This window comes from Meles meles, chromosome 11 (assembly GCF_922984935.1).
Source record: "Meles meles chromosome 11, mMelMel3.1 paternal haplotype, whole genome shotgun sequence".
NCBI lineage: Eukaryota > Metazoa > Chordata > Mammalia > Carnivora > Mustelidae > Meles > Meles meles.
Window position 1 is genome coordinate 30,364,033 of NC_060076.1, and position 27,112 is coordinate 30,391,144.

General features: G+C 45.5%; 2 protein-coding genes across 3 annotated transcripts in view; both read left to right on the top strand.

Moving 5' to 3' along the window:
- Positions 1–26,374, top strand: part of GRIN3A (glutamate ionotropic receptor NMDA type subunit 3A) — a 155,111-nt gene extending 128,737 nt beyond the window's left edge. The window contains exons 7-10 of one of the 2 annotated variants that reach the window (XM_046023663.1): positions 16,987–17,151; positions 18,486–18,562; positions 23,143–23,471; positions 25,372–26,374. In XM_046023663.1, the coding sequence (XP_045879619.1) occupies positions 16,987–17,151; positions 18,486–18,562; positions 23,143–23,471; positions 25,372–25,442 (642 nt within the window). In that variant the 3' untranslated portion in view covers positions 25,443–26,374. Of the gene's footprint in view, positions 1–16,986; positions 17,152–18,485; positions 18,563–23,142; positions 23,483–25,371 lie in introns of those variants that run through there. The other variant, XM_046023664.1, reaches the window with a different exon arrangement.
- Positions 2,990–3,501, top strand: PPP3R2 (protein phosphatase 3 regulatory subunit B, beta). The gene is given in 2 exon segments (XM_046023665.1): positions 2,990–3,215; positions 3,218–3,501. Coding segments are annotated over 2 exon segments (510 nt in total).
- Positions 26,375–27,112: the final 738 nt, after the last annotated feature.

Sequence of the window (27,112 nt, forward strand, 5' to 3'; positions counted from 1 at the left end):
GAAATAAAGTATATCACATCCAAGAAAAACAAGACACATACAGCCAAAGCCAAATATCTGCCTTGGCGAAAACAAAGGAGTAAGAAAGAGATAGGAAAGAAGTTAGGGTACAAAAGATATTGAGCTCCTACTGTGCACTGACATGCTATTTTAGATGGCTTTGGATTATTTGAGATGTTCTCTCACTTAAACCTAAAATAACACTGATTTGCAGTGAGAAATCTGATGCTCAGGTTTAAACTCAGGGCCGTGTGTTTCCACAGTCTATAAGATGGCTAACCTCAACACAAATTGATGTTAAATATGGTGATGGACAACATCACAGACAGGTGAGGGCTTCCAGGTCAAGGTCAATGACGCACTGCGTGGGTAGCTCCCAGAATGTGTGATACTGCTCAGAAACCCATTCTAACTTGGAAGATGATGCCTTACATGAACCACAGGACTCATCGCTTCTGTTTGGCTTTATTTTCTAATGCCAGTTACTTTTGCACGTGACTATCTTATAGTTCTTTCCCTAAAAACTTGCTGAAATGGAAGTGCCATCAGGCTCCTGATTTCTCCTGGAACAGTCAACCCTTTCCATTTACTTACTGCAATGAATGTCCAACGGTCCGGATCCCTCCACAGTGATAAACAGGAAGAGTAACAGTGAAAATGACTAAAAATAACAACCAGAGAAAAATGAAACAATGGCATTGAGCCCCATAACAATGCTGACCTACAAAGTTTATGAAATGTGGAGCAATGGCGAACTCAACTTCACATTGACTAGAACGTAAGATCCAGCGTGACGTTGCATCCTCTGCAGGGAAGGAGTAAAGCAATTCTTGGTAGCACACTGAATTATTTTAGTGAAGTGGTGCCATCTTCCTGATAGTGTCTGTTGCACATGAGTTGACTCTTGTGACAGTACTTCTCTTACATAACATTTCTATGTGCACTCCCGCATCCCGCTCTCAGAATAACTACATGCAGGGGAGAAAGCAGTTATAATTACTATCCCCATTTTACAGATGAGTACACTGAGGCCGGGACAGGAATGGCTCCTCTAAGGGCTCATAGCTAATCTGGGCAGAGCAGGGATTAGAACCTGGTCTACTGAATTCTTATGCTCTCTCACCACCCTTTACTACCTCCTAATAAAACCCATAGAGGAACAGAGGGGTACACTTACTAAAAGTTTCCACACTAATATCTCCTTTCCAAATGACAACTATCATGGGTAAGTCAGCGTGGACTCCAGAAACATGCTTGATGGGCCAGTGCAGTCAGTCCTCAAGGAGTGTACTGGGGGAGCCAGAGCTAATGCTGATGAAGTGCTTAGAGCAGTGAGTGGCACACTGTCAGTGGTACCAAGGAATGCTCATTAAATGACATAGCTGCGTGTAAGGACCCAAGCTGCCAACTGTTCATTCTTTAAGACTTCATCTCCACCCACAGGGGAAATAGTAAGGATAATGATGATGTGACAATGATTTCTCATATTGGCTAATGCCAGCCTTAATCCTCACACAGCTGTACAAAATGAATTATTAGCTCCATTTTACAGATGGAAAAACTGATGTTAAGTTGTTTGAGGCCTTACTGCTACTAAGCGGGCAGTTCAGAGCTGATGTTGGATTTTTCTGTTTTGCAATTTTGCCACCCCGTCATGCTTCTTTCAGATCTAATTCATTCAATCAGCTGGGATAATAATTCAGTGATTAAATATTGTAGCCTACAAAACTTCCCTTTTCCCTTAAACTCTCTGGTTCTTGGGTTAGGTACCCCACAGCCATCATGGCAGTTTCAGCAGTTGCCTTTAGAGTGCTCTTTTGGCAGAACTTAAAACACAAAGAAGGTAGTAGCATTTTTTTAAGTGAGTGTTTGCCCATTTCAGTTTGATTTAGTGGCCTGAGGTTCTCCCTGTGAACTACTTTGCCCTTGAGTCAGTTTATTTCTTACGCATTTGGAGTAACTGATGTGCTCCTAAAGGAAGAAGGAATGGGGGGGCGGGGGGCAGACACATGAGATTCATGTTTAACAAGAAGGACAAATCCAGTTTAAGCAAAGAGGAAAGCGTGAGACCGTGGAAGGACCACTGTCGCTCTCAAAACATGCAAAAGGCATCTCTGGGCACAATACAGCCATTCCCAGAGTGGTCTGCAGGACAGCCACCAGGCTCCGGTTGGAAGAAGATAAAGACCAGTCATAAGATGATGGATTCCAAGTAACAGGGCAACCAAGGCCATAGTCTTGGGAACTGTGTCTTCTTGAAAGAATGCCCTGAATTCAGCGCTGTGTATATTCCTTCGGAATATGTTACCGCCTATTAGTGATCATGTGAGAAATTCTGTGCGACATCTGGGTGGTCTTGTACAAAAACCCGGAACCCCAGGTCTTGAAAAGGGTCAGTGACCACTGCACCTGAAGAATGTCAATCCCGGCAGAGAATTTAGGAAGTATGTATAAGATCAGCGCTTTGATGTATTACCTCATTTAGTCCATCCACGAGGTCTGCATAAGCATAAAGAGCACGGGATTGCAGTGCGCTCTGTCATTCTGAGCATATTGATGAAGCACATACTGAGCCTCAGGCACTGTGCTGGGGACACTGCCCCTTTGGAGCTTTGGAGCTTATTAAGGAGGGGTGAGGAAGCGAGAAGATAAAATACAAGCAGTGGAACTAGGAAGAAAACTGACAGCGGCCAAGAGGGCAAGAGAAGGAAAGAGGGCGGAGCAACCTATATGCCTATCCACTCCTGGGTGTCCCTTACCCCAGCCCCTGCCCGGCCGCACTCTCCTACCTTCTCCCACTTCCCTCCCCGCCCGGCTTCCTGCCCCTTCTTTGCCGCCTGGTGGGGGAGGGGAGAGGTCCTTGAGCCTTCCAAGCCTGCCCCTCCACCCCGCTCCGCCGCCCCGCCCCATCCTCCAGTCGCAGCCGCGCAACCGCCGGGCTTGAACCCGAGGGTGCCTACAGCCCTTGAGAGTGGTGTCCGCGTCCACAATGGGAAATGAAGCCAGTTACCCGGAGGAGATATGCTCCCGCTTCAACTCCGATGAAATTAAAAGACTGAGCAAGAGGTTTAAGAAGCTCGACCTGGACTGTTCAGGCTCTCTGAGCGTGGAGGAGTTCTTGTCCCTGCCCGAGCTGCACCAGAACCCGTTGGTGCAGCGAGTGATCGACATCTTCGACACCGACGGCAATGGAGAAGTGGACTTCAAGGAGTTCATCCTGGGGCCTCCCAGTTCAGCGTCAGGGGGGACGAGGAGGAGAAGTTGAGGTTTGCCTTCAGCATCTATGACATTGATAAAGACGGCTACATTTCCAACGGGGAGCTCTTCCAGGTGCTGAAACTGATGGTGGGCGACAACCTGAAGGACTGGCAGTTACAGCAGCTAGTGGACAAAACCATCATCGTCCTAGATGGGGACGGAGATGGGAAAATATCCTTTGAGGAGTTCAGCGCTGTGGTTGGAGGCCTGGATATCCACAAGAAGTTGGTGGTGATTGTGTGAGCTTTTAAGAGCACCACCACCCACCAACTCTTATTTCCCTTTCTGTCTCTTTTAAGATCTGCTCAAGGCAGCCCAGGAGCTGGGTCTCTGATTTATTTGGAAGTGTTTCTCTTTGTGAAGTCACATTTTCTAACATGAACCTCATGACCAACTCGGTGTTGTGAATTCTTTTTATCTCAGGGATTCAGGGTAACACCCGGACTGAGGGAGACCGAGATGAAGGAGCATGGTGGGGAAAGAAAATCAAAAGGTCTTTCTAAACATCTTTTTCTTTGTTTTGATTCAGAATCCAAACTATAAAGTGTCAAAAACTTTAAAAATTCCAAAGTAAGAAAATACGCATATCTTTGCCTTTCCTTCTCATAGTTTTATAGATGGGAGGGAATTGCACAATTTAAATCAGGTGTTAGGTGAACTGTTTTCATTTACTTGTGTCCAGGTTCTCTCAACAGATTGTTAACTTCCTGTTGTGCAACAGGAACAGATCTATTTCTCTTGGCCGAGCACCTTTTAATCAGCTGTCTCTGGGCAGTGAAAGCCCACCTTTCCCTTTCCTAGGCTGTATTCCACTCCCCATCTTGCATCTAGATATCCCTGAGCCCATCTGGAGGCCTCCTCCTGTCCCATCATTCCAGCTTCTGACCAAGAACTGGTCTCAGGGCTCTTATAAGAAATGCTAATAAGCCTGGACTAAGTGCCTAGCCCAACTCTTAGCCTTAGTGGCAGTTTTTCCAGGTGGGCCAGCCATCCCAGTAGGAAGTACAGTTAAGATTGCTTCCAGTACGGGTGCCTGGGTGGCTCAGTGGGTTAAAGCCTCTGCCTTCAGCTCAGGTCATGATCTCAGGGTCTTAGGATCGAGACCCGCATCGGGCTCTCTGCTCAGAAGGGAGCCTGCTTTCTTCTCTCTCTCTCTCTCTCTGCCTGCCTCTCTGCCTACTTGTGATGTCTGTCAAATAAATAAATAAAATCTTTAAAAAAAAAAAAGTTTGCTTCCAGTCCATACAGGGCAGGGACCTTCCCAGAAAGCTCTTCCCTCCAAAACTCAGCCCCCTGCCCCCACCCCACCCCACCCCACCCCCAGTTAGAGGGAAAGAAACAGATTCAGGATTGTTCTGACAGGACAGAGGCAGATACATTCAAAAGATGCACAGATGGACAAACACATCTCTGCTGCAGGGGGGGAATGCTGTTTATACTTGCTAAACTCCGTTTTAAACATCAGACCTGAGGCCTGGCAGGGAAGCTGAGAACTCTTTCACCCCAGGAAGCCTTTTTTCTAATGGCATATTCAGCCCAGAATTCCTCACAGGCTAATACACCTGCAGCCAGGGTGTGTACTAGAGCTAGTCATCCTGGGCAAGGGCAGTGTGTGTGCCTTCTTTCTAGCTCTGTGTTTAGGGATGTCATGTCATTAGATTGAAATTGGCCATGGGAGGGACACCTGGGTGGCTCAGTCAGTTAAGTGTCTGCCTTTGGCTTAGGTCATAATCCCAGTGTCCTGGGAGTGAGTCCCGCGTCAGGCTCCCTGTTCAGCAGGGAGCCTGCGTCTCCTTCTGCCTGCTGCCCCCCTGCTTATGTGCGGTCTCTCTCTCTGACAAATAAAATCTTAAAAAGAGAGAGAATTTGGCCATGATAGAACTAGTACATCATGGAAAGCAAAAACATTTCATGTTTTGTTTGGAGAACTTGTGTACCAGTAAGTATACCACTGCCTATATCCAGATATTACCAGATCTCCGAGGCCCCACTTGCTGTCAGTTCTCAGAAAACCAACTGTCCTTGGTCCCAGCATTTGCCACTTCATGCCAGTCCTCTTGCTTACCGTGGACCACTCCCCACAGAAGGGCTGAAGTCTCCAAACATCAGGACAATGAAACCTACTCTCCCTACACAGGACAAAACTCAGGTGATTTTTCTCAGGATGAGGAAGATCTGTTTGAAAGATATTATTATCCTTCTAGTTTGAAGAAGCCAGTTGCTATTCTTGAAAAAACAGAAGAAGGAAAAATAAGTCCACAAATTTCATTACTGTCAGGGCACCCATCTACCAAGCCTCCCTGCCATATTTTTTATTTAGAAGATTATTTAGGAACCACAAAAATTAGGAATCTCTGTTCCTTTCATTTCTGTGCAGTCCTAAAAAAAAAAATCTATTAATAATAAATGGTCCCAACCATGTAGCGATCTGAGTCATAGCCCCATTGCAGGATGACATCGTTGAAAGAATCAGACACACCTGGGTTTGGAGTCATTTACAACCAGGTTCTTACGATGGGCATTTATTAGCTGTGTGAGCATGAGCAAGTTACCTATCCTCTCACTATCAGTTCTTCTAATTAAAACAAGGATCCTTTGGTTATTTTGAGGATTCAAAAATATAAAACATGTAAGGGTGGCTGACTGTCTTGGTTGGTAGAGCATGCAACTCTTGATCTTGACTTTGAGCCCCATGTTGGATGTAGTGCCTACTGAAAAATAAGGGCCTGGAGCACAATGGGTTCATTCTAATTCCCTTCCTCCACCCCCTTCTCCACTTCTACTAGATCAAGATACATAAGGGAAACAGGACGCTTATTTCTTCCTTTTGAACCCTTTCTTAGTACTTCGCTACACCACTCTAAAATTAAACTGGATATTTGTGTAATCCTAATCCAGAAAAGAAACAGTGTCATAGTCCTCCCTACCCCCTCATTTGCAGAAAAAAATAGACTTCTTGACAAGAGAAAGTTTAAAAGAAAGACACTCTGGCCACCTGGATGGCTCAGTTGGTTAAGCATCTGCCTTCAGCACAGGTCATGATCCTGGGGTCCTGGGGTCCTAGGATGGAGCCCCACGTCAGGCTCCTTGCTCAGCAGGGAGCTTGCTTCTCCCTCTGCCTGCTGCTTCCCTGTTTGTGCTCTCACTCTCTCTGACAAATAAATTTTTAAAAAATCTTTAAAAAAAATAAAAGGAAGACTCTGATTCTAGCCCAACCTATATGACTTTATAGGGGAAACTGCATAAGGAAAGCAATCATGAGCAGTACTAGCCAAGAAGGCCTCAGAGACATTTTTTATGTACCCTGCAATGTACACATTAAAATACGGAAATTTAAAAATTACAACAAAGGGTTTGAAACATGTTGGATTACATGTTTTAATTTAACAAGAGGAAAATATTTCAGCTTCTGGAATGGCTGGAATTAACAGGCTAATTGTTCGATCAGTCTACTTAATGTAGTTACTCAGAGTTTTATGGCAATGATCTTGAACTGAGAGCCTGTTTCCAGTTTCAGAAACTGGAAAGATCTGACTGTATGGGTATTTGGGAAGAAAGATCACATTTACTTCCAAGTTAGAATGCTCTGATTTTTCTGTTAGTTGCCAGTTGCCAACAAATGTAGTTCTGTGCAACTCTGGGTGATAATGATAGGTAACATTTACTGAACCACTGTTCCAGATACTGTTGAAGTTGTTACATCATTTAATCATAATAACACTGTGAAGTAGGTGCCATCATTCAGTTTAATACATGATGCTATAGAGAGATCCAGAATCTTCTCCAAGATCTCCCAGCTGGTAAGTGGCAAAGCAAGAACTTGAACCAGGCTCCTCCTCTTCCTCCTCCTCCTCCTCTTCCTCCTCCCCCTCCCCCCTCCTCTTTTTTTTTTTTTTTTTTTAAGATTTATTCATTCATTTGAGAGAGAGTGCATGCCAGTGTGGGGAGGGGCAGAGGGAGAGAATCTTCAAGCAGATCCCCCCATCAAGTGCAGAGCCTGTGGGGCTTGATCCCACCACCCATGTGATCACAACTGGAGCCGAAACCAAGAGTCAGATGCTTAACCTGCTAAACCACCCAGGCACCCCTGAACCAGGCTTTCTTCTGATCCCAAATGCTGAACTCACTGCATTACCTCTTACTTTTATGGTTCTTATATTTACCTGCTTCAAAATATTTCTGATAGTGTTATTAATATAATCAAATCAAACCCCAGTTTTCACAAAAGGAGTGAATTACTCATCAAGGACCAAGCAGCTGCCACCTCTTTGGTTCTACATATTGGGGGGGAAAAAAAAGGCAAGGCAATCAATCATAAGTCATCTTCCACCTTCATCTCATTTTGAAAAAATAAGTGATGTGTTTAGATTAAACTGATAATAGCAACCAGTACATGTCTAAGCTATAGAGATCAGTAACAATATGTTGTTATGAATCCTATATTAATGGATTGTATCTGCTTTCTACCATATGTTGCAATCCCAAACCACTTTTTTTTTAAAAACGTAGGAGAAAATGGCTTTAGCATTGTTGATTTATCCTCTAGATCTATCATGCTTTAGAGGCATTCTCTGGGAAAAACCTCTCAGGAAATTTTTTTCTTTTGTTGCAAGCTGTTCTGCATTTATGCTACTGATTCTCTTTGTTAGCATGGAAGAGGTCATTGATCTGGCTACTGTGTTTTATCTGTTTTTCTTGCCTTGAAAAGGGAAAGGCTTGGATGTTTTTAAAGACAAGGTTGCACCGTAATAGGCCACTAGACTGAGAATCAGAACTGGACCCCCTTCTTTCATATTGGCTACCGTAGCTCTCCCAAAGGCTGGTGACTGTGTGAATAGTAGCAAAGCACGTGTCAGCTTTAAAGGCATTAGTGATTCACAATGGAAAACCACAACTGAAAGGGACACTAGCAGCAAGACAGCTGTGTACGTCAAAGGATATAGTCTGACAGCTCATAGACTTAATCTGACCCACAAGTACATTTTTTGTTGTTGTTAGTTTTACATGATGTTTGTCCTCACAATTTTATTTGCCAATATTTTTTAAATCTGAAGATCTTAAAATGAGCATAAAGGAGTGCATGCCACCGTAAGAAGAGAGTGCCCTTTTATTGGCTAATGTATCTCTGAAGCATGTGGCTAAAATGGAAAGTCTCAACGAAGAGAAAATAACGTGCTCCACTCTTCAGTATAAAAGCTCAAGAACAAATGGCAAAACCCCTGGTCTCTTGGAGCTTATATTCTACATGAGAAGGGAAATAAGCAATCAACTCATATTTATTATGACAGGAGAAAAATTAAAACAGAGTAAGGGTATAGGTTGTGTCCAGGAAAGGAAGGGAAGGAGGGCAGGTTTTGCCTTTTGATTTTTTTGAAAAATAAAGCAACTGGTCATAAAACACTTATCCCAACAATGGATATTTTCTGACAGCTAAAACAATGGATGGGTTTACAGTAGTTAAAACAAATAACAGGGGCGCCTGGGTGGCTCAGTGGATTAAGCCGCTGCCTTCGGCTCGGGTCATGGTCTCAGGGTCCTGGGATCGAGCCCCGCATGAGGCTGTCTGCTCCGCGGGGAGCCTGCTTCCTCCTCTCTCTCTGCCTGCCTCTCTGCCTACTTGTGATCTCTCTCTCTGTCAAATAAATAAAATCTTAAAAAAAAAAAAAAAACAACAAATAACAGCCATATAAAATTTCAAACTTCCGTATAATAAAATCCAACAAAAGCTAACGGTAAACCCTGAAGTTAGAGAAACATAAATAATATGTAGGAAAGAGGTTAATAGCTTTTTTAAATAAAAAGCCTGGCCTTGTCTGAAATGCATAATTGGCAAAGGTTATAAATATATGATTCATACAAAAGGGGATGGGAAAAACAAACATCAGAAAATGGCCTCACTAAGGAGATACAAATCAGAGTGTTTAAAACAGGAAGAAGTGATTACGTACAAAACAGGCTTGCAAGGCTGTTAGCGTGCTGTGCGTTGGGGCAACACGAGCAGCAGTGTTCACATTTTCTGAAAGCTGCTTCACACGTCGCCAGGCATCAAAACAGTTACATCAGCTGACCTGTTAATCCCACCCACTGCATATATTTATCTCAGGAAGTCAAAGCCAATTTTTTAAATGCGATACATAGAAGATTTTTTGTTACAGTAGTATTTATCATATATATACAATTAATAATATTAAAATTAAATACCTGACAGTTTGAGATTAGCTAGGTCAATTATGATAAATAATAGGTGACAATATAAGGCCATTAAAATTAATAAAGTGACTGTAAACACACACATTTTTAGAAAATAGTGGGTTTTTTTTAAAGCATAATTGTATGTTTACATAACTCTGGAAAATACATATGCATATGTTTCATATGCAGTTCAGGAGAGAAAATGGAAGAACTGAAAGCATTTTGTAGGGACACCTGGCTGACTCAGTTGGTTAAAGTCTGTGACTCTTGATCTCAGGGTTGTGAGTTTGAGTCCCATGTTGGATGTAGACATGTAAAAATAGAACTTTTTTTTAAAAAGTATTTGTATAGTCTAAGGATTATGGTTAATCATCTCTAAGTTTTAGAAATATTTTTTCGAGTTCCCTTAATAATAAATTAAGATTTCCAAAAGGCCACACAATGGAACTAATGTAGCAAACTGAGCACCGGATCCACGGCTAAACAGTGGTTGCCAAAGCCTAGAAGGAGCAGGGGGTTGTGGAACAAAAGGAACAGAGAAGGAGAATTTCCTCAGCATTATAGGCAGGAAATGTTGATGAGCCATTAAGCAGATTCCAGATTAAAGAAGACAGAGGTGTCCCCTGGCCGCCAGGGCCTGGGAAGTGATGGGACATTCTCACAGACACTGATAGCTGTCCATCTAGATTATTTTACTCATCCAAATATGTGAGCACTGTTAACTTTGCTTATGCATTGTCCTACTGGATTTTGCAAATCATCTCTTTTGTTTCTTTTGTTAAATGTGATCTTCCAGTCTGCCCTTCATTGATGAGAAAATTCCAGATCCTCTGAGTGAACACCTTCTTTCTCCCTTTTCTTGATTCTTGTTAATTTTTTTAGAAATCCCAAATGATTACACCTTTCACCCTTATGCTACCTCTAGCCAGGCAGGCTCTCTCCCCTGGGAGCTGTCCTTGGTGCCTTCTAGCCCATGCCTCATGCAGGTCTCCATCTTCTGTCCCTCCCCGTCAGAGGGTCATGTGTATAGACACAATGAATCTGCCAGATTTGTGGAGCTGCTGCTCTTCTGGTCAAAACAGTGGGTGGCAAAAAAAAAAGTGTAAAAGCAGGTCTTCTAAATTCAAAACATCATTTGCTTCCTACATGTCCTGCTCCTAAGTATATAGGAGTCATCCATATTTCAGAAGATCCATAGCCTTTCTTTTCTTTACCTCTTGCTAAAACTATTATTCTTCCCCTACTCCTATTCTTACTAAAGGAAAAGAAAGTTTGTTTGAACACCAGGATTGGGCTTTACAGACTCAGACAGGAAAGTTTAATGCAAAGTTTAATGCATCAGATCACTAAAGTATAAAATGATTTCCTTTGGTTCTTATAGTTATTTTGCTCTGGGGGAAACATACTTTAATAGGTACTGGAAATCTTGAGATTAATTATAACTAAGTTTCTTGTCAGGTGTATACTTTGATAAGCATTTATGGAGCACCTACTATACACCAAGCTTTTGGAGGCATGCAAAGAAAGGCAGAGCCTCGGTGTGTCAAAGAAATCTTCCTAGAACAGACTCACACATTCACTTCAGTGTTCTGCATGAGAAATAAAGTCTATCTCAAGATTGGTTCTTTTTATACCTTGGAGCTAGGGGAGCTTAGTCCTCTAAGCAGTCGATCAGGTCAGGTTCTTTGGTTGCAAGCAACGATTAATTTAAACAAGAAAAAGGGGGATTATTGAAAGAATAGTGGGGAGCTCAGTATTTTGAAGTGAGGAGAATGACTGATGATGCCTCAGGAACCACAGGACTTCAGGGATGGTGGTGGCAGGAAATAGGGAAAATAGTGTCTTTGAGGCACTGGCATTGGAAATGACTCAGCCTCAACCACTTTTAGTGACAATGTCTCTGCCCAAATGCAAACTGACTTACCTTGGGCCCCATGCTTGGCTTCAGGGGACTAAAGAACTGGGAGTCTGTGACTGGTAGACACACCAAAACTATATGAAGTGGGAGAGGGCAGTCCCCCAAGAAAAGGGTCGTAAGCAAATAAAACCAGTACAATACACACCCAGCACAAGCCAGCTGAAATTACTGCATCCAGTCTCTAACTTTTCATTTTATTAATTGTAAATATATTTCCCCCCAGTTAGGTCCCCAGAGTGATGAACACTGGCATTATGAAGTGAGGATGGCAAGTTTTCTGAGCTCTCTCAGTTCTCTCTTCTATCAATTGAGAATACGCATCTTTGTCTTTCTCCCTCACGGAATTATTCTAGAACTCTCCTGAGATATACAGAAGTGTTGGGGGGGGGGGGAATCTGTATACATTTACATTATACAAAAAAGATACTAGCTTTCATATGCTTTCATCCATTCATTCAGAAATATTAATTGAACACGTAGTAAATGCTAGGCACTATTGTAGGCAATCAGGGTCCACTCTAAACAAAATGGCAAAACCCCTGGTCTCTTGGAGCTTATATTCTACATGAGAAGGGAAATAAATAGGCAATAAACTCATGTTTATTATAACAGGAGAAAAATAAAACAGAGTGAGGGTATAGGTTGTGTCCAGGAAAGGAAGGGGAACAAGGCAGGTTTTGCCTTTTTAACCATATGGTTAGGCTAGACTTTACTGATAAATGACATTTGAGTAGGGACTTGCAGGAAATGAGGGGAAGGAGCAATATTGATGCCCGGCAGAAGAGTTACAGGCAGAGAGAACAGATGAAGATCCTCAGCTGCTCCATAGACTTAAAGAAGCGAGAGAAAGCCCAAGTAGCTGAACAGAATGAACAAGTGAGAGAAGGATATGAAGTTAGGAGGTGTGGGACTAAATCATGGAAGTTCTTGTAGGACATTTTAAGAACTCTGGCATTTACTCTAGATGAGATGGAAAACCATCGCTGGGCATTGCATGACATGATATGTTGAGGGAGCCAAGCCAGATGCCATGCAGAAGACAGACTGAGGGGGTCAGGGAACCAAAGAGAAGGCTATTTCAATAGTCTAGGTGAGCAATGATGGTGGCATAGACCAGAGTGGTTGGTGGAGGTGGTGGGAAGTCATCAGATTCTGTGTATACTTTGAAGGTGGAGTCTGCCATATTTGCAGACACACTGTGTATGGAATGCTAAAGAAAGAGAGCAGTCAAAGATAACTCTAAGGTTTCTGACCCAAGCAATAGCAAGGATGGAGATCCTCTGATGAGAAAGACTATGTGAGGAGCTATTGTCAGGGAAAATTTGTTTATTTCAGTGTGTTAAGACTGGGATGTCTGTTAGATAACCAAGTAGAGAGACTGAATAAGGAGTTGGGGAAGATATACATTTAGAAGTCATTGGCAGATAGGTGGGATTTAAAGCCATGAGTCTGGATAAGAAAGTGAGTGTAGCTAAAGAATCAAAGCCATAACGATATTTATTAACAGAAAGATGAGGATAAACCAGTAAAGACTGAAGTAGAACAAAGAGAGAGGTATCCCAGAACAGTGAAGAAAATATATCAAAGAGGATGAAATAATAGTGTCCAACCTGATACATGAATAAGGTGAAAACTGATTGTTGGATTTAGCAATGTGGAGGTCATTGATGGCTTTGACACAAGTTGTGTAGGTTATAGGTTGGGACAAAAAGCCTGATTGGAATGAGTCCAAAAGAGAATGAGGACAGAGAAATTGAAAACAAGTATAGCCAACTCCTTTGAGGACGAGAGAAAGTGTGTAGGTGGTATGTATTGAGAGATGTGCACTGGGGGCTAGGGAGGCTTAGCTCTTCGGACTCAGTAACATCTAAGGCATGATACATGAAATAGTCCAACTGCATTTCTTGCTTGAGGTTTCAGAATTAATCAGTTATCTCACCAGCTGTCAGATGTTTCAAATGTCCACATCTGAGCAAAATGCCAAGCACAGTTTAGGCAGCAATGAAATTGGTGGTCTTGGCCTCTATGTGTCACTGGGAGCACTCATGGATCTGGGCAGAGACCACTCAGAACATTTGCCAGAACAGGCATCTCTCTTTATCTGAATTTAGCCCACTCCTGGAAATACATTGGCTAGTGAATTTCCAGAAGGTAGACGTCCTTCCCATTGTTTTAAATGGTGGTGGGGAAACACCAGAGCATTCCCACCTCATCTAAAAATCCCAATGAGTTTCTTTAAGTATCACTACGACACTCTTAGACACATGGGCACCTGGGTGACTCAGTCAGTTCATCGTCTACATTCAGCTCAGGTCATGATCCTGGGGTCCAGGTGGCAAGGAGTACCCATAAACGGTATTCACTTGAAAGGCAGTGCAGGCTTTAGCATCAGACTGTCCTGGATCCACAGCCTGACCCCCCCCCCCCCCCATTTATTAGCTTGTAAGATCTTGTAGAAGGTGGTTAATCTCTATGAGACTCAGTTTTCTTGAATGGGAGATGGAGATAATAATACTTAAAGGGTTATTATAAGATCATAATATGCATAAGGATGCCTGGCACACATATTAGATACCTAATTTAAACGAAACAGTAACTATATCTATTAGTCTATTAATATGTGGGTATAAACAACAGAAATTTAAAGAAAAAAATTAGGGGGTGCCTGGGTGGCTCAGTTGGTTAAGTGTCCCACCCTTGGTTTCAGCTCAGGTCATGATCTCAAGTTTGTGAGATTGAGCCCCACATCAAGCTCAGCATGGAGTTTGCTCAAGATTTTCTCTCCCCCTCTCCCTCTGCCTCTCTCTCTGCTCAGGCTCTCTCTCTCTCAAATAAATGAAATCTTTTTTTTTTTTTAAGATTTTATTTATTTGTTTGACAGACAGAGATCACAAGTAGGCAGAGAGGCAGGCAGAGAGAGAGGAGGAAGCAGGCTCCCTGCTGAGCAGAGAGCCCGATGCGGAGCTCGATCCCAGGACCCTGAGATCATGACCTGAGCCGAAGGCAGAGGCTTTAATCCACTGAGCTACCCAGGCTCCCCTCAAATAAATAAAATCTTTAAAGAAAAATGTATAAAGTAAACTGAGTACAGCCTATTTGTTATTGAGGTAAGAAGAGGAAAATGAGACTAGTTATTGTCATGCACAAAAAAAGGAGGGGGAAGCCATGTGTTTAAAAGGCAAGATGTTTCACTGTAAGTTACATTTTTCTCCCTTATCTTGGCAGCACCTTATAAGAAAGCAGTGCCAGTCTGTTAAGTGTTTTGCTGATTGTTTGATGATGTTAAAATAAAAAATGAATTCCCCCATTTTGTTCATCCATAGCAGTAATAACTCATAAAATCCTTATATAATAGCTATATCCTATACACATAGAGGGCCAGCCCAGTGGCTCTTTTCAGCCATATGTGTAATCTACTTTCTGGAGGTCAGCGTTACACAGTCGGTCACCATTTGTCCCAGGAGAAGCTCTAGTGCTTTCTAGGAGAAGCTTTGGCTCTCAGGGCCGAATACACCTCCTGCCTTTCCTAGACCAGCATTCCTTATTCCCTAGGGCTGGGCTTCTGCCTCATCCTCAGGTGGTCTGCCTTGTGCTCAGTCACCTAGACCAGGCCGTGCTCTATGTCCCTGCTCACCTCCAGTCGTTAGTTGTCCAGGCAGTATCTGTCATGGATACTGAGCCACTGCTGGAGGTACCGTCATGGGGGAAGAGATTTTGTGGCCCAGACTCCACCAGAGTCCACAATCCCCAAGTTCAGTCTCTGAACGCTACCCGCAGACGGACTTCCTGGAACACCCAGGAGGTTGACCCGTGCCTGAACCATGTCTGGCTAGCTTCAGGATTCAGGTGAGGAGAATGAAAGAAAGGAAGACCCCTTCAGAGAATGGGGGACACTGACATCAGTCAAGGGAGGGTGAGTAAGAGTTTAGGATCTGGAAGCAGATTGCCTGGGTTTGAACGCCAGCTTTTACCTTCGCTAGTTTTGTGACCTTGGACAAGTTGCTATTTTGTTCCTAAGTTTCCTCACCTATAAAATGGAAGTGATGACAGTACCTACCTCATGGGTTGTTATGCATAGTAAGCAAGTTCCAAAGTGACAAAGTGCTCAGAACTGTGCCTTCCACATATTAAGTGCTAAGTCATTATTGATGATGACGACGATGAGCAAAAGCCTCAAGAAGAGGGATGACAGGCTCCTTAGCACTGGTATCTGAGGGCTTTTAGTGTGGCCCTGCTTCTCCCTCACGGCCCATGCCTCCTGCCCAGACCTATATCTCAGCCACCATGGTCTGCTTCACAACGCCCTACATCACTCTGCCAGATGTCACTTCTTTCCCTCTGTTTCCACAGCCTTCAAGTGCTTACTTTCCCACCCAAGCCTCCACATTCTACTTCTCTTATGAGCCAACTTCTCCATAAAACTGAGAAGACACAGATCTGTGCTTATATCATGGCCTGTGAATGTTTGCTTCCTCCCTAGACTCAAGTTGATTAAAGGCAGGGACATAATCCTCCTATCTTCATCCCATGGTACCTCAGAGACTGCCTAAAGGAGGCACTCAGTGTGTGCAAAGTCTTTCTTTCTGCAGGATTGACTCTTGTCATTGATGTCTGTGACTGAATAATACACGTTTCATAGAGAACTCATGAGGATTCTCCTAGATCTCATATGTAAATCACAAAGTACCTGCCACATACAATTGTTGTAACTATAGTTGTTGTAACTGCTGCTGGCTTTTTTTGGAGGGAGGGATATGGGGAGGGGCAGAGAGAGAAAGAGAATCCTAAGCATACTCCACACTCAGCGCAGAGCCTGATGTGGGACTCGATCTCATGACCATGAGATCATGACCTGAGCCAAAATCAAGAGTCTTACACTTAACCGACTGAGCCACCCAGGTGCCCCAGCTGCTGTTTTGTTGGATAACAGAAAGACACCAGGTTTTCCAGCTAAACAAACATGGACTTATAGACCTGCTTGGTCACTTAAAAGCTGCAAGGACTTTAGTTTCTTCAACTGTAAATTGTGGTTTTAATACCTATCTCAGTGCAAAAAGGTAAGCAATCAATAAATATTAGATCCCCCCCCCTTTTTTTTCCCTCCTCTGTGGCTGTCTAATTTTGTGAACTGCCTGCATTTACTTCACTTCCCTGGTCCCAGGTTCCTCATCTGTAAAATGAGAACATTGAAGTAGATGATCTCTATGTTCCTGCCAGATCTAAATGTCAAAATTACGGAATTCATCATCTCTTCCCCTTAAACCTACTCATTCTGCATCCCTAAGAAAGGTTCTTTCCTTGATAACTGTTCAGTGCTTTAATATGTTAAATTGTTTCAACCGTTGGTCTCTCTCCTCTGTCTCAGTCTCTAGAGCCTGTAGGGTGGCCCAGACCCTGAGACCCTTCAGGCAATAGGACTGTATGTGCCCCGCTCCCCAGGAAGCGTGCTGTGCCCTCGGTCCTGGCTGGGCCCCTCTCACAATGTGGTCTAGTGAAGCGCCCAGGGAGGGGTAGTCTCCAGCTCTCCCGGGGGCCAGGAAAGGACGTGCATCTAAAAACAAGTGTGGGACCAGGTGGAGCCTCGCATTCATGGCCTTTCCTTTCCTGTTCTGCCACAGACTCTGCAAATGGGCATCAAACACTTCTCTGGACTCTTCGTGCTGCTGTGCGTGGGCTTTGGTCTGTCCATGCTGACCGCCGTCGGGGAGCACATCGTGTACAGACTGCTGCTCCCGCGAATCAAGAACAGGTCCCGGCTGCACTACTGGCTCCACACCAGCCAGGTGAGTGCCAGCCGCCTTGGGATGAACCCTCAGCGTTGCCGCCGATGCCGCAGGCCAGAGCCCCACGGCAGACAGGTGACCAGTTCCCAAGAGAATCGGGCAGCCTAGACAGCTCTGTGCAGAAAGTGGTGTTCCCTGTAGCCCATCAATCCGCTTTCCCCGTGAAGTAGCCTGTCCTGGCATACCCCCGCCTGTCTCATCACCTGCACTGCCCCTCCCACGGAGGCGAGGGGATTGTTTTTAACCTGGTTTCACTTAACAGTGACAACTGGAGGGGATGGTGTGAGAGATTTATTTCTGACACTCTCTTCCAGCCAAAATGACAATTCAATGAGTGTGAAGTCTCTGTTTCTCCCTTTAGATGAACCTAGTGGCCCTTGTTCTGTCCCCATTTTCAATGACCCTGAGGGAGGAGGTCAGCCGGTGCCCAGGCCCAGCTGCACAGGATGGATGTTCAGTCCCCAGACTTGGGTGTGCTCAGGCCCCGGGATCCCGGAGAGCATCCAGCGGGCACCCTGTTCAGGCGCGCTCCCTGTCAGCGGTGAGCAGGGAGAGCCGGGGGAGAAAAACAGAAGGGGCACTGGCTGCAGGAGCAGCTGCCCCCAGGGAAGCAGAGGACGCAGGTGCCAGCCTCATCTCCCCACCAGCGGCTCCCTCCTGCTTCCCAGGGCCGTGCTCCTGGCCCGTAAGGCCGCCCCTGCTGCCGCGGCCACAGGTGACCTCCATCAGGCACTAACGTAACTAGCAGAATTCTCTGGTTCTTCCCTTCTTTGTTTCCCTTAGATGTTCAGACCTAAGTTGTTTTTTTTTTTAAGATTTTATTTATTCATTTGACAAACAGAGATCACAAGCAGGCAGAGAGAGAGAGGAAGAGAAGCAGGCTCCCTGCTGAGCAGACAGCCCGATGTGGGGCTCGATCCCAGGACCCTGAGATCATGACCTGAGCTGAAGACAGAGGCTTTAACCCACTGAGCCACCCAGGTGCCCCCAGACTTAAGTTTTTGACACTCCTTTAGCAATCCTACAAGGCCCTTTGCCACACAGTAGTTGTGACGATTCTTCTTTATATCGCATGCCTTTTTTACGTCCCAGAGCATTTCTAAAGCTTCCTTCAGATTACTATTTTTCCCTCTAGATGGAATAATAGCTTAGAATTAAAATTTGGTTCTCCTGAGATTTAGGGCTAGAGGTTGATGTTTTCAGGCATCCCTAGAATTGTGTTTAAAGAGGCCCAGATTTGTAACAGTGAGATACACTATTAAACTCAGGTGGTACTTGTCCCCAAACTGTGTGTCTCTAATGATCTCTACCTGTGAATCTGTTTTTTCTGCCAGAGGTTACATAGAGCACTAAACACATCGTTCGTAGAGGAAAAGCAGCAGCGTTTCAAGACTAAACGTGTGGAAAAGAGGTAAGAAGGTGGCCAGCACCAGGTGTCTTTATGTTTGTAAAAATAAAAGTGCAGAGATGTAACTGGGACTCCCTGCTCAAAGGTGAAATTATGCATAAATAATTCAGATCAAATCAGGACCAAGTTGTTGATACTATGAGCGAAAATACGTGTGGTTTCAAAGAAATAGAACAGAGGAGGGAAGGACAGGGAGATGCAGTACAGGCCCAGGCCGTGGTCTTGAGAGTCACGCTTCCAGATCCTAACCTGTCACAGACCCTTGTCATACGTGTGGCATAGCAAGTTAACCTCTCTGTGCCTCCATGTCCTCATTTGTGAAATTGAGATAAAAACAGTATCCACTTCCTAGAGATGCTGCACGGATTAAATGAGATAATACATGCAAAGCCCCAGAAACAAAGCCATTTTAGCTCTTGTTACTGTGCACAGAGTACACACAAGCCTGAATTCACAAGTACTGCAGGCAGTTCGTTTCATGCTGTATTGCCTTTCTGGCATGGGTCTGCTCCCCACTCCTTTCCAGCACTCCTAGGAATATTTGAAATATGCAGCGGATGTGTTCTGCTTAATCCGTTTCCTGGCACTCTTACTACAAGCTCTCCAGAAAAGCATCTCATTGATAGGGAGTAACAAGCATTAAATGCCTAGCGGACACCTTCCCCACATGCAGCCTGTGGGAGGCTGTTGTGGCTAAAGAGGCCGGCAGAGTTCAGTCTGGCCTCTGTTGACTCCTGCCCGGGGCGGCCCTCTTCCTTCTGTCTCGTGCCCAGGAGCCTCCGTTCAGGGTACCCCCCCTGAGCAGTTCTGCCATCGGTGGCAGATCTTCAGCTCAAAGCTTGGCTTCCTGGGTAATTCTGAAATCTGCCACACACACTCCTCACTCATAAGAGAGGAACAAGGAGTAAAAAGCATCATTCTTCCTCATTGTTTATACCTCCTCTGGAACTGCGGTCCCCTTGTCTCCAGTTCGCATGTCAGAATCATTTCCGTTCTCACTCAAAGCCTCTCTTTCCAGTCAGTGAGCACCCCCGCCCTCACAGTCTGTGGTATTCCTGGATTGTGTTGCAGCCCTGTCAGCGACAAGCTGGAGACTAATCAGGTCACAGCTGTTCTATGTCATGTTACGTATATTTTTTCTGTAATTATTTTTTAACACAAATTTTCAGCCAGAGGGACACAAGAAGACATAGCAGTGAAGACTTCATCTCATGACAAACCATTTGTTTACCAGCCGTAATAGAAACAGGAAGCCCAGTGATCCCATTTCCAACCGTGATGTGATTGCCAGTCACATTTCTCTCACCTCAGCTGAGAACCAAATGCATCTATCACTCGATGTACCCACTTTTCTTGGCAGATTCCCTTCTGGAGTGCCTTATTTTGAGAAGGAGCTAAGGCAGAACATGCCCTCCTGGCTTATGTTGGGCCCACACTTCCTGTGCCACGTCCCTTCTGCCCAGCACCCAGCTGTAACCTTTCAAATGCAGTGAGTATTTGAGGCCCCACAGCTGTCATGTCTCCTCTGAAGACTCCAATGGAGTACTGAACTCCAAGGTTACAGAATTGGTCTGTGGAAGCTCGTTTTGTTCATTTTTAGTGCCAAACCCACTGGTCCCCTTACACACTAAGGCTGAGGAAGGTCCGATCGAAAACAGAACAGAACTCTGAAGAGGCCTCCAACTAGACACCAAATCTGACATCACTGTCATCTATACACAGGTGGCCCAGAGCCACATGTTGACCAGGGCACTTGTTATGCTAGCAACTTGAGTCTGCCATGGGATCCAGCTTCTGCTTATTCTTCTATATTCTATTCCCAGATATGTGTACAAGGCTGTGGAGAAAACCAGACTTGCTAGCTCTACTTACCTAATTTCTGTGGTTGCCTGGATACCAGGAAAATGTGCAGATGCCCTACTCCCAGGTTCTCCCTGTGAATCATCCTGTGCTACTAGAGTTAGGTCTGCTGGTTGAAAACTCTTTTCCTCTTTTTTTGGAAAAGTATCTATGCAAATGCCTATGTCTGCTATAATTCGGCATTCTTCCAGCGTGCCTCTGTATTTATAGAATGAATAAAACAATAGATAAGTGGGTGACTGCAGATGAGTGTGGCCCGGAGGACCAGCGATGGTGGATGTGTGTGCACCTGCTGGAGAATAAAGATTTCTTTGAGCTAAAAAAAAAAAAAAGATGAAAAATTATTAACATGTGGATTTGAGGAAAGGCTTGAAGTTCTGGGCCATGATACAAAAGTAGATGTTGCTCTTTTTCTATTTAAAGCAGAGGAAGAAAGTAGATATTACAAGACGCTAAGCATAGTCTTTGGTTTATTCAACCTGGGATTTCATGTAAGGTTTGGTCTTTACTTTACCCCACTGGGTTTCCAATACACCCCCATTTTCCCTTGCCCCAAGATATACACAAATTGTAAATTGTGTATAAGACTATCAAAATTTTTCAAACTCAGTTGGAAGAGATTTGAGGAAAAAATTAAAAAGAACTGTACATCTTGAAGTAAAATTATAACTGTACCCCGACCCATGTTTGAAGCCAGCGGAGCTGTAAGTGGGTTCACTATAGACTCTTACTGAGCCCAGGACACATGAAAGCTGTGCTCTGGTGCACCAGCATCCCCCAGCCCCCCACCCCTGGCCACTCATTATATGCCGCTTAAACTGTGAGAAGTGTAAAGGAGCTGCAGGGGAGTTGGGAACGTGTGTTTTAATGGCTTGGGGCATGTATCTTAGTTTTTCCCATGTGAGAAAATTATCTCAGTAACTTAATTTTCTAAATTAACTGTTTTCTAAACAATAGCAAGTGCAGTTTATTGGCCTGGGCCGGACTCGGCTGGTCTTAGCTAGATTTGTTCATATGTTTGCAGCCAACTTGTGGGAAGGGGGAAAGCAGCTAAGGGCTGGCTGGTGTATGGCTTAAGCTGGGTCCACTGGGAAGACTGGGAACTCTCTCTACCCTGTTACCATCAGCACTCGTTCATATTGCCGCAGCAGAAGCAGGGTTCTGAGAGGGACCCTCAGGACTACATGAGGCTTCTCTAAAGTTGGCGTGGAATGCCCACCTGCCATTTCTGCTGGTTGGGCCAAAATAAGTCAGGAAACCAGACTAAATTCCAGGGGGAGGGAAAGCCAGACTTTCTCCCCTTGAATCCTCCTTGATAAAGGTGAGCTGCAAAGTCGTATTACCAAGGGGCATGGGTGGAAAGGAGGAACAAAGGATTATGGCCATTTCTGCAGTCACGCACAGGACAAAATGCAACTGAATCATCCTGTCAAGTCCTTGTGTTTCTGTTCTCAGCCATATAACTGAACCAAGATTTTATTAGCCCTCCCTTTGCCCCTTCCCGTCTCCTGGAAAGAAAGAGTCCAGAAATAAAGTCTTGAGTCAGTTACATGGATGGGAACAGAAGCACAAGGACTTAATATATGGAGTGTTTCTACGTAGGTTTGCCCTGTGGTGGATTGAAGAAGTGGTCATAACCCTCCTCCTCTTCCAACAAGGCTAGAAGAAATCCGCAGCTATGCTGCTTCGGGCTCTTTTCTGTTCTTGTAGCAAGAAACTCTTCTCATTGCATCTGACTGTCCAAGTTTCTTTCAGGCACCCAAACGATCCCTCTTCTCTTGTGCCTGTCCAGTGGTAACTCCGGCCCTCTGCCAGCCATCTCTCGGAGGTGGGGGCAGGTGGTTTGATGCAAGCCTAGGAGAGGATGTGAATATGTTTCTATTGACCTTCATTATTCCAGCAAGAATTTGAGGATTTCCTGGGGTTTCTTTTATTTTTTTTTAAAGATTTTTTATTTATTTGACAGACGGAGATCACAAATAGGCAGAGAAGCAGGCAGAGAGAGAGGAGGAAGCAGGCTCACCGCTGAGCAGAGAGCCCGATGCGGGGCTCGATCCCAGGACCCCGGGATCATGACCTGAGCCAAAGGCAGAGAGGCTTTAACCCACTGAACCACCCAGGCGCCCCTCCTGGGGTTTCTTTTAAAGCTCCCGACCTAAACTGTCATTTTCGACCCACATAAAATCACCCCTATGGTGGAAAACTTTTTGCTGAACCCTGCAGCTTGTATTTTTATTCTCCTCAAACTCAAGTAGTAAACTTCAGGGTAGTCCTGTGGGACCGAGGATGAGCCATTAAATAGCATCAGCCGGCTTCTGCGTAGAGCCCAACAGGTGAATAAATAGGTTCTCACTTTTACTAAAGCACCATTTTGTAGCCAGAGAATGTTTCAAGGCAGCGCTGTGCTCAGAGCCTCACTGGCAGGAAGGGAGTGGAAAGACATCCAGGGTTCTTCAGAAAAGAATATGCCACACTCTGGCCCAACAGCCCTCTAGATGATACATCCATTCCAATTTCAGGGCAGCAGAAGACTTGGTAAGACCTTGAACTTCAGCCGAAAAGAATTTTAATGGCTCTTTCTGTCCCTGTGCCACTCCAGCAGGCAGTCTGTCCTCTGAATGCATATCCAGCTCTGTATTCACAGTTTGAAACGGCCCACAGCTGGGGAGCAGCACTTGGAGAGCTGCAGAATGGAGGGTAAATCTAGTGTCTTTGTTTCCTAGGTCCAGTGTGGGACCCCGTCAGCTCACGGTGTGGAATACTTCCAGTCTGAGTCAGGATAACCGACGAAAATACATCTTTAGTGATGAGGGAGGACAAAACCAGCTGAGCATCCGGACCGACCAGGACATCCCGCTCCCTCCAAGGAGAAGAGAGCTCCCTGCCTCGCTGACCACCAATGGGAAGGCGGACTCCCTAAATGGAGCTCGGAACTCAGTGATGCAGGAACTCTCGGAGCTCGAGAAACAGATTCAGGTGATCCGGCAGGAGCTGCAGCTGGCTGTGAGCAGGAAGACGGAGCTGGAAGAGTATCAAAGGGCGAACCGGACTTGTGAGTCCTAGCTGACCGTGCTGCTCCTCTTCCCGGTCCCCGGCATTCCTCTGAGCCCTTGAGACACTCTGTACTGCTCTTTTGTAGCTGCTGACAAAAGTGTAGGGAAGCGGAGATCTAGGTCTCTCTTAGAGGTCAAGTCTGCCAGTCCTAGACTAAAAATCAGCTATAGCTCTTCCCAAGTGGACTCCCTAGCTCTGCAGGGTGTGGGTCTTTCAGAGCAGGAATGTAAGTTAGTCAGGAGTGAATTCCTTGGCAAGAATCTATGAATGGCCCAGCAAAGCTGGCTCCTCACGGGGTGCCATGCTAGTAGTTCTGGGTCTCAGCCCTTTCTCTGCACTCTCACCAATGAGAGAGAAAAATGTTACTCAAACCTGGTTTTAATCTTAGGATAGAACAGAATTATCCAGGGTTGTGGCTTTTGAAACAACTCCCACGACTAGATTTGTTCCTACATTCTGAACCAGGAGCCAAATAAGAAGTAGAGGTGTGGGTACTTAACCAAGCCAACTCATTAGCATACAGTGGACCAGGGATTGACTGGACCGGGCATGAGGGCCCCGTGTCTCTGACACCACCCTGACCAACATTTAGTAGGAAGGGCTTACGTGCCACTGTGAAAGGGGACAGGGATGTGGTGAGCGAGAACAGAGGACAGGCAGAAGAGGCATTAAAAATGTTCACCATCTTGAAGAACAAAAGCTCTGGGCCAGGAAAACAATTTGGCTGAGGAAGGAATAGGACTATAGCTCTAATCTAACTAAGCTTCTCACCTACAGAGTGTGCCTTTTGTAAAGGAAAGCAGAGCAGAGCAAGGACGCAGCCTTAGATGACCCTGGACTAGCCCTGCTCATTGCCCACCCAGGGCTCACGAGCTAGCGCTGTGTGTTACGTGAAAAGGCTCTGCCGACCACATGCTAGCCCATTTTCAGATTAGCAGATACCTCTTAGCTTTGGGAATCCCTGAAGCAGACCTCCCCTGCAAACACCACAAGCTTTAATGTTTGGGATAGTGCCCTGTGCAGTCCATCTCTGTACAGGTAACTACCACGCCAGCCTCCTATCCCCACACCTACTCCTTCCCAAGGGGCTATGACCAGGTGTGGTCCCCTTCCATTCTCTCCCAGGTATCCCTGTCCCGGGCGCAATGGTGTGGACATGCATGCAGGAGGGAAAAGTCACAGGGAACTGTGAAACAGCAGTTCCCAGTGCTAGTGTAGATGGGAAGCATCTAGAAACCCATTAGAATGCCGACTGTCAGGGCCTTTTTCCCCAGAAGATGGCATGAGGTGGGGCATCTGGCTCAGAAGCCTGTTAACCAGCTACCCCCGATGACTGACACGTGTGATCCAAAAATTACTCTTCAAGAAACACTGCTCTAGAAGGATGGCTGTTCCAGGCCTGGGGAGAAGTTAAGAGCTTTTTGATAGGTTTACATTTTAGCACACACCTGCTGATTCACCTTCTGTACAGCCACTCCCACCCCTGAAAACCACTTAGGACCAGACTTCCTCAATTATCACTTACTCTGCTCTGGCCTCATCTGTTAGGATGCCCACCAGGAATCCATGGCACTGTCCCAAGCACTGTGTTCTGTGACGGCTGCACATCGTTGGAAAGGCTCCGCAATCACAAAATTTCCCCTGCATTTCCACCAGGAGCTACCCAGTTCCCCAGGGAAAAACAACACCTTCAGCTGAATTAGCTCACACTTTGGTTAATTTGTCTGAGAGAACCCTGGGGTGGATGGAGGCCCAGAGAAACTGATGGGGGAGGTGGGAAGCTTCTAGTTAGACTTCCTCAACCTTGCAGATGAAACAGTGAGGGAACAGGGGGAGCCCTGGAAACAGAAGGGACAATCCTGCTTTGAAATGCCCTGTCCTCCCGTGTTCTCCCCCAGGCCCCGACCTAGATCTGCAGCTGCCTTTGGAAGACGATGCCTCGCAGCCACGCGCCCTCTGCAGCCGCTGAGTGCTCTGCCGGCCTTCTCTGCGCCGCCTGAGGTACTGAGGTACGGGCAAAGCCCTCGACCAGACAGCCAGGCTCCTAACGGACCCAGGCACTTTTCTAACGCAGCTCCTCCTGACTGTACTTGAGAAGCTGTCTATTTAAAGGAACCCAGAGGTGAATTCTTTTGTAAAGTAAAGAATCCTTTTGTAATGCAATTAACTACCCCTTAATGTATCTGTTTTGTAAGTTTGGATTTTTGTATATCGGGTTTACCTTAAGCTTCTCTCCTGAGGCGTGCTGAGCAGGGGTAACCCGCCAGGCAGCCCTGCCTGCCCACAAAGCAGCTGGCCGGTGCACGGCTGCCCCAGGATCTTCTGAGGAGCTCCTCCGCCAAAATCGTGGCCCGGGTGTGGCCCGCAGCAGCAGGAGCTGAAAGCAGGCTTGCTGCCGGCAGCATTGCTTGAAATGCCTCCGTTTTCTGGATGAAGAGAAACGCCCAGTTGCTTGTGGTGGAACGAAGCAGTCTCAGGTGGCGGTGGTTGTCGTTACTGGTAGTAACTGAACAGTGTTTTGCAGTGTGTGAAACAGTGTGTTGTGTTTTATAAAAAGAGTTCATGAAATGGTGGGTCCTTCGAAAACTCTTTCTGTTCTGCTCCACTTGTCCTTTCAGCTCCCCTCGGGCACAAAAACCTCAGAGTCTTCAGGTGGAGGGTGGGGGTTTAGTGAGGAACAAAGAGGGAAGGGCTGCTCCCTTGCCGCCTCTTCTGGGCTCCTCTTTCAGGAGATCAGGAAGGTCCATTCTTTTCTAAGCTCTGGTGCTGGGCAGCTGGACAACCCGATTGTGTCGCACACCCCACCCCGTTTTCCAGGGGGACGTTCCTAGCACAGGAAGCACATAATAAAATATGGTGGGCTGAGCAGGAACAGACAGGCTACGTGAGTCTTGTACATAATAGTAAGGGCCCCAGAGTATGGACGCCTCAAGGTAGAGGAGCAGCAAGGGGATCCCTCCAACAATTAAAGATGAGTTAGAAAAACGGGACAGACAAGTGAGGTGGCCACAGGGACACAATCAGTTGAGGTCTTTAATGTGCCTGGAGGTGACTCCATTACTTCTGGATCTTGCTGTTGCACAAACCCCATGCAGGAGCTGCTGCTTCCATGCCGACCAGAGAAGTGGTCAGTGAAGCAACTGCCTAGTAAAACCCAGCGACATCGGGGCAGTGGGCTTCTCGGTGCTGGCCCTGGGCCTAGTAGGGCCTTGAAGCTAATAAGCACTTCCTTGGTGTGATAAAAGAATGAAGGGAAAAGAAACTGCTTTAGAGCCTCTCTTCCTCCCACTCATTTTTGATATGTAAAACCAGAAAATCCAACCAGTCATGGAAAGAACTTGTGTTTTTGTCATCAAAACCACCCCACGAGCTGCACCGTTGAGTTATTCCTTTCTTCACCCACCTATGCCACCCACCTACTGCAGGCGTCCCTCACTCTTTTTAGTTTAGTTCCCAATCGTTTTATGAAAACAATGTACTTAGAAGTATTTTCTTAAGGTTTGTAGAGTGTTTGCTTTGTGTCTTCATTTTAACGTGTGTGCAATCGCTCCAGTCCAGGAAGAGCGGAAATGCTGTCTTGTGAGCATGAAGTGAACAGGCTGTTTTGCTCCAGCCACTTTTCTCGTACAATCATGTGGA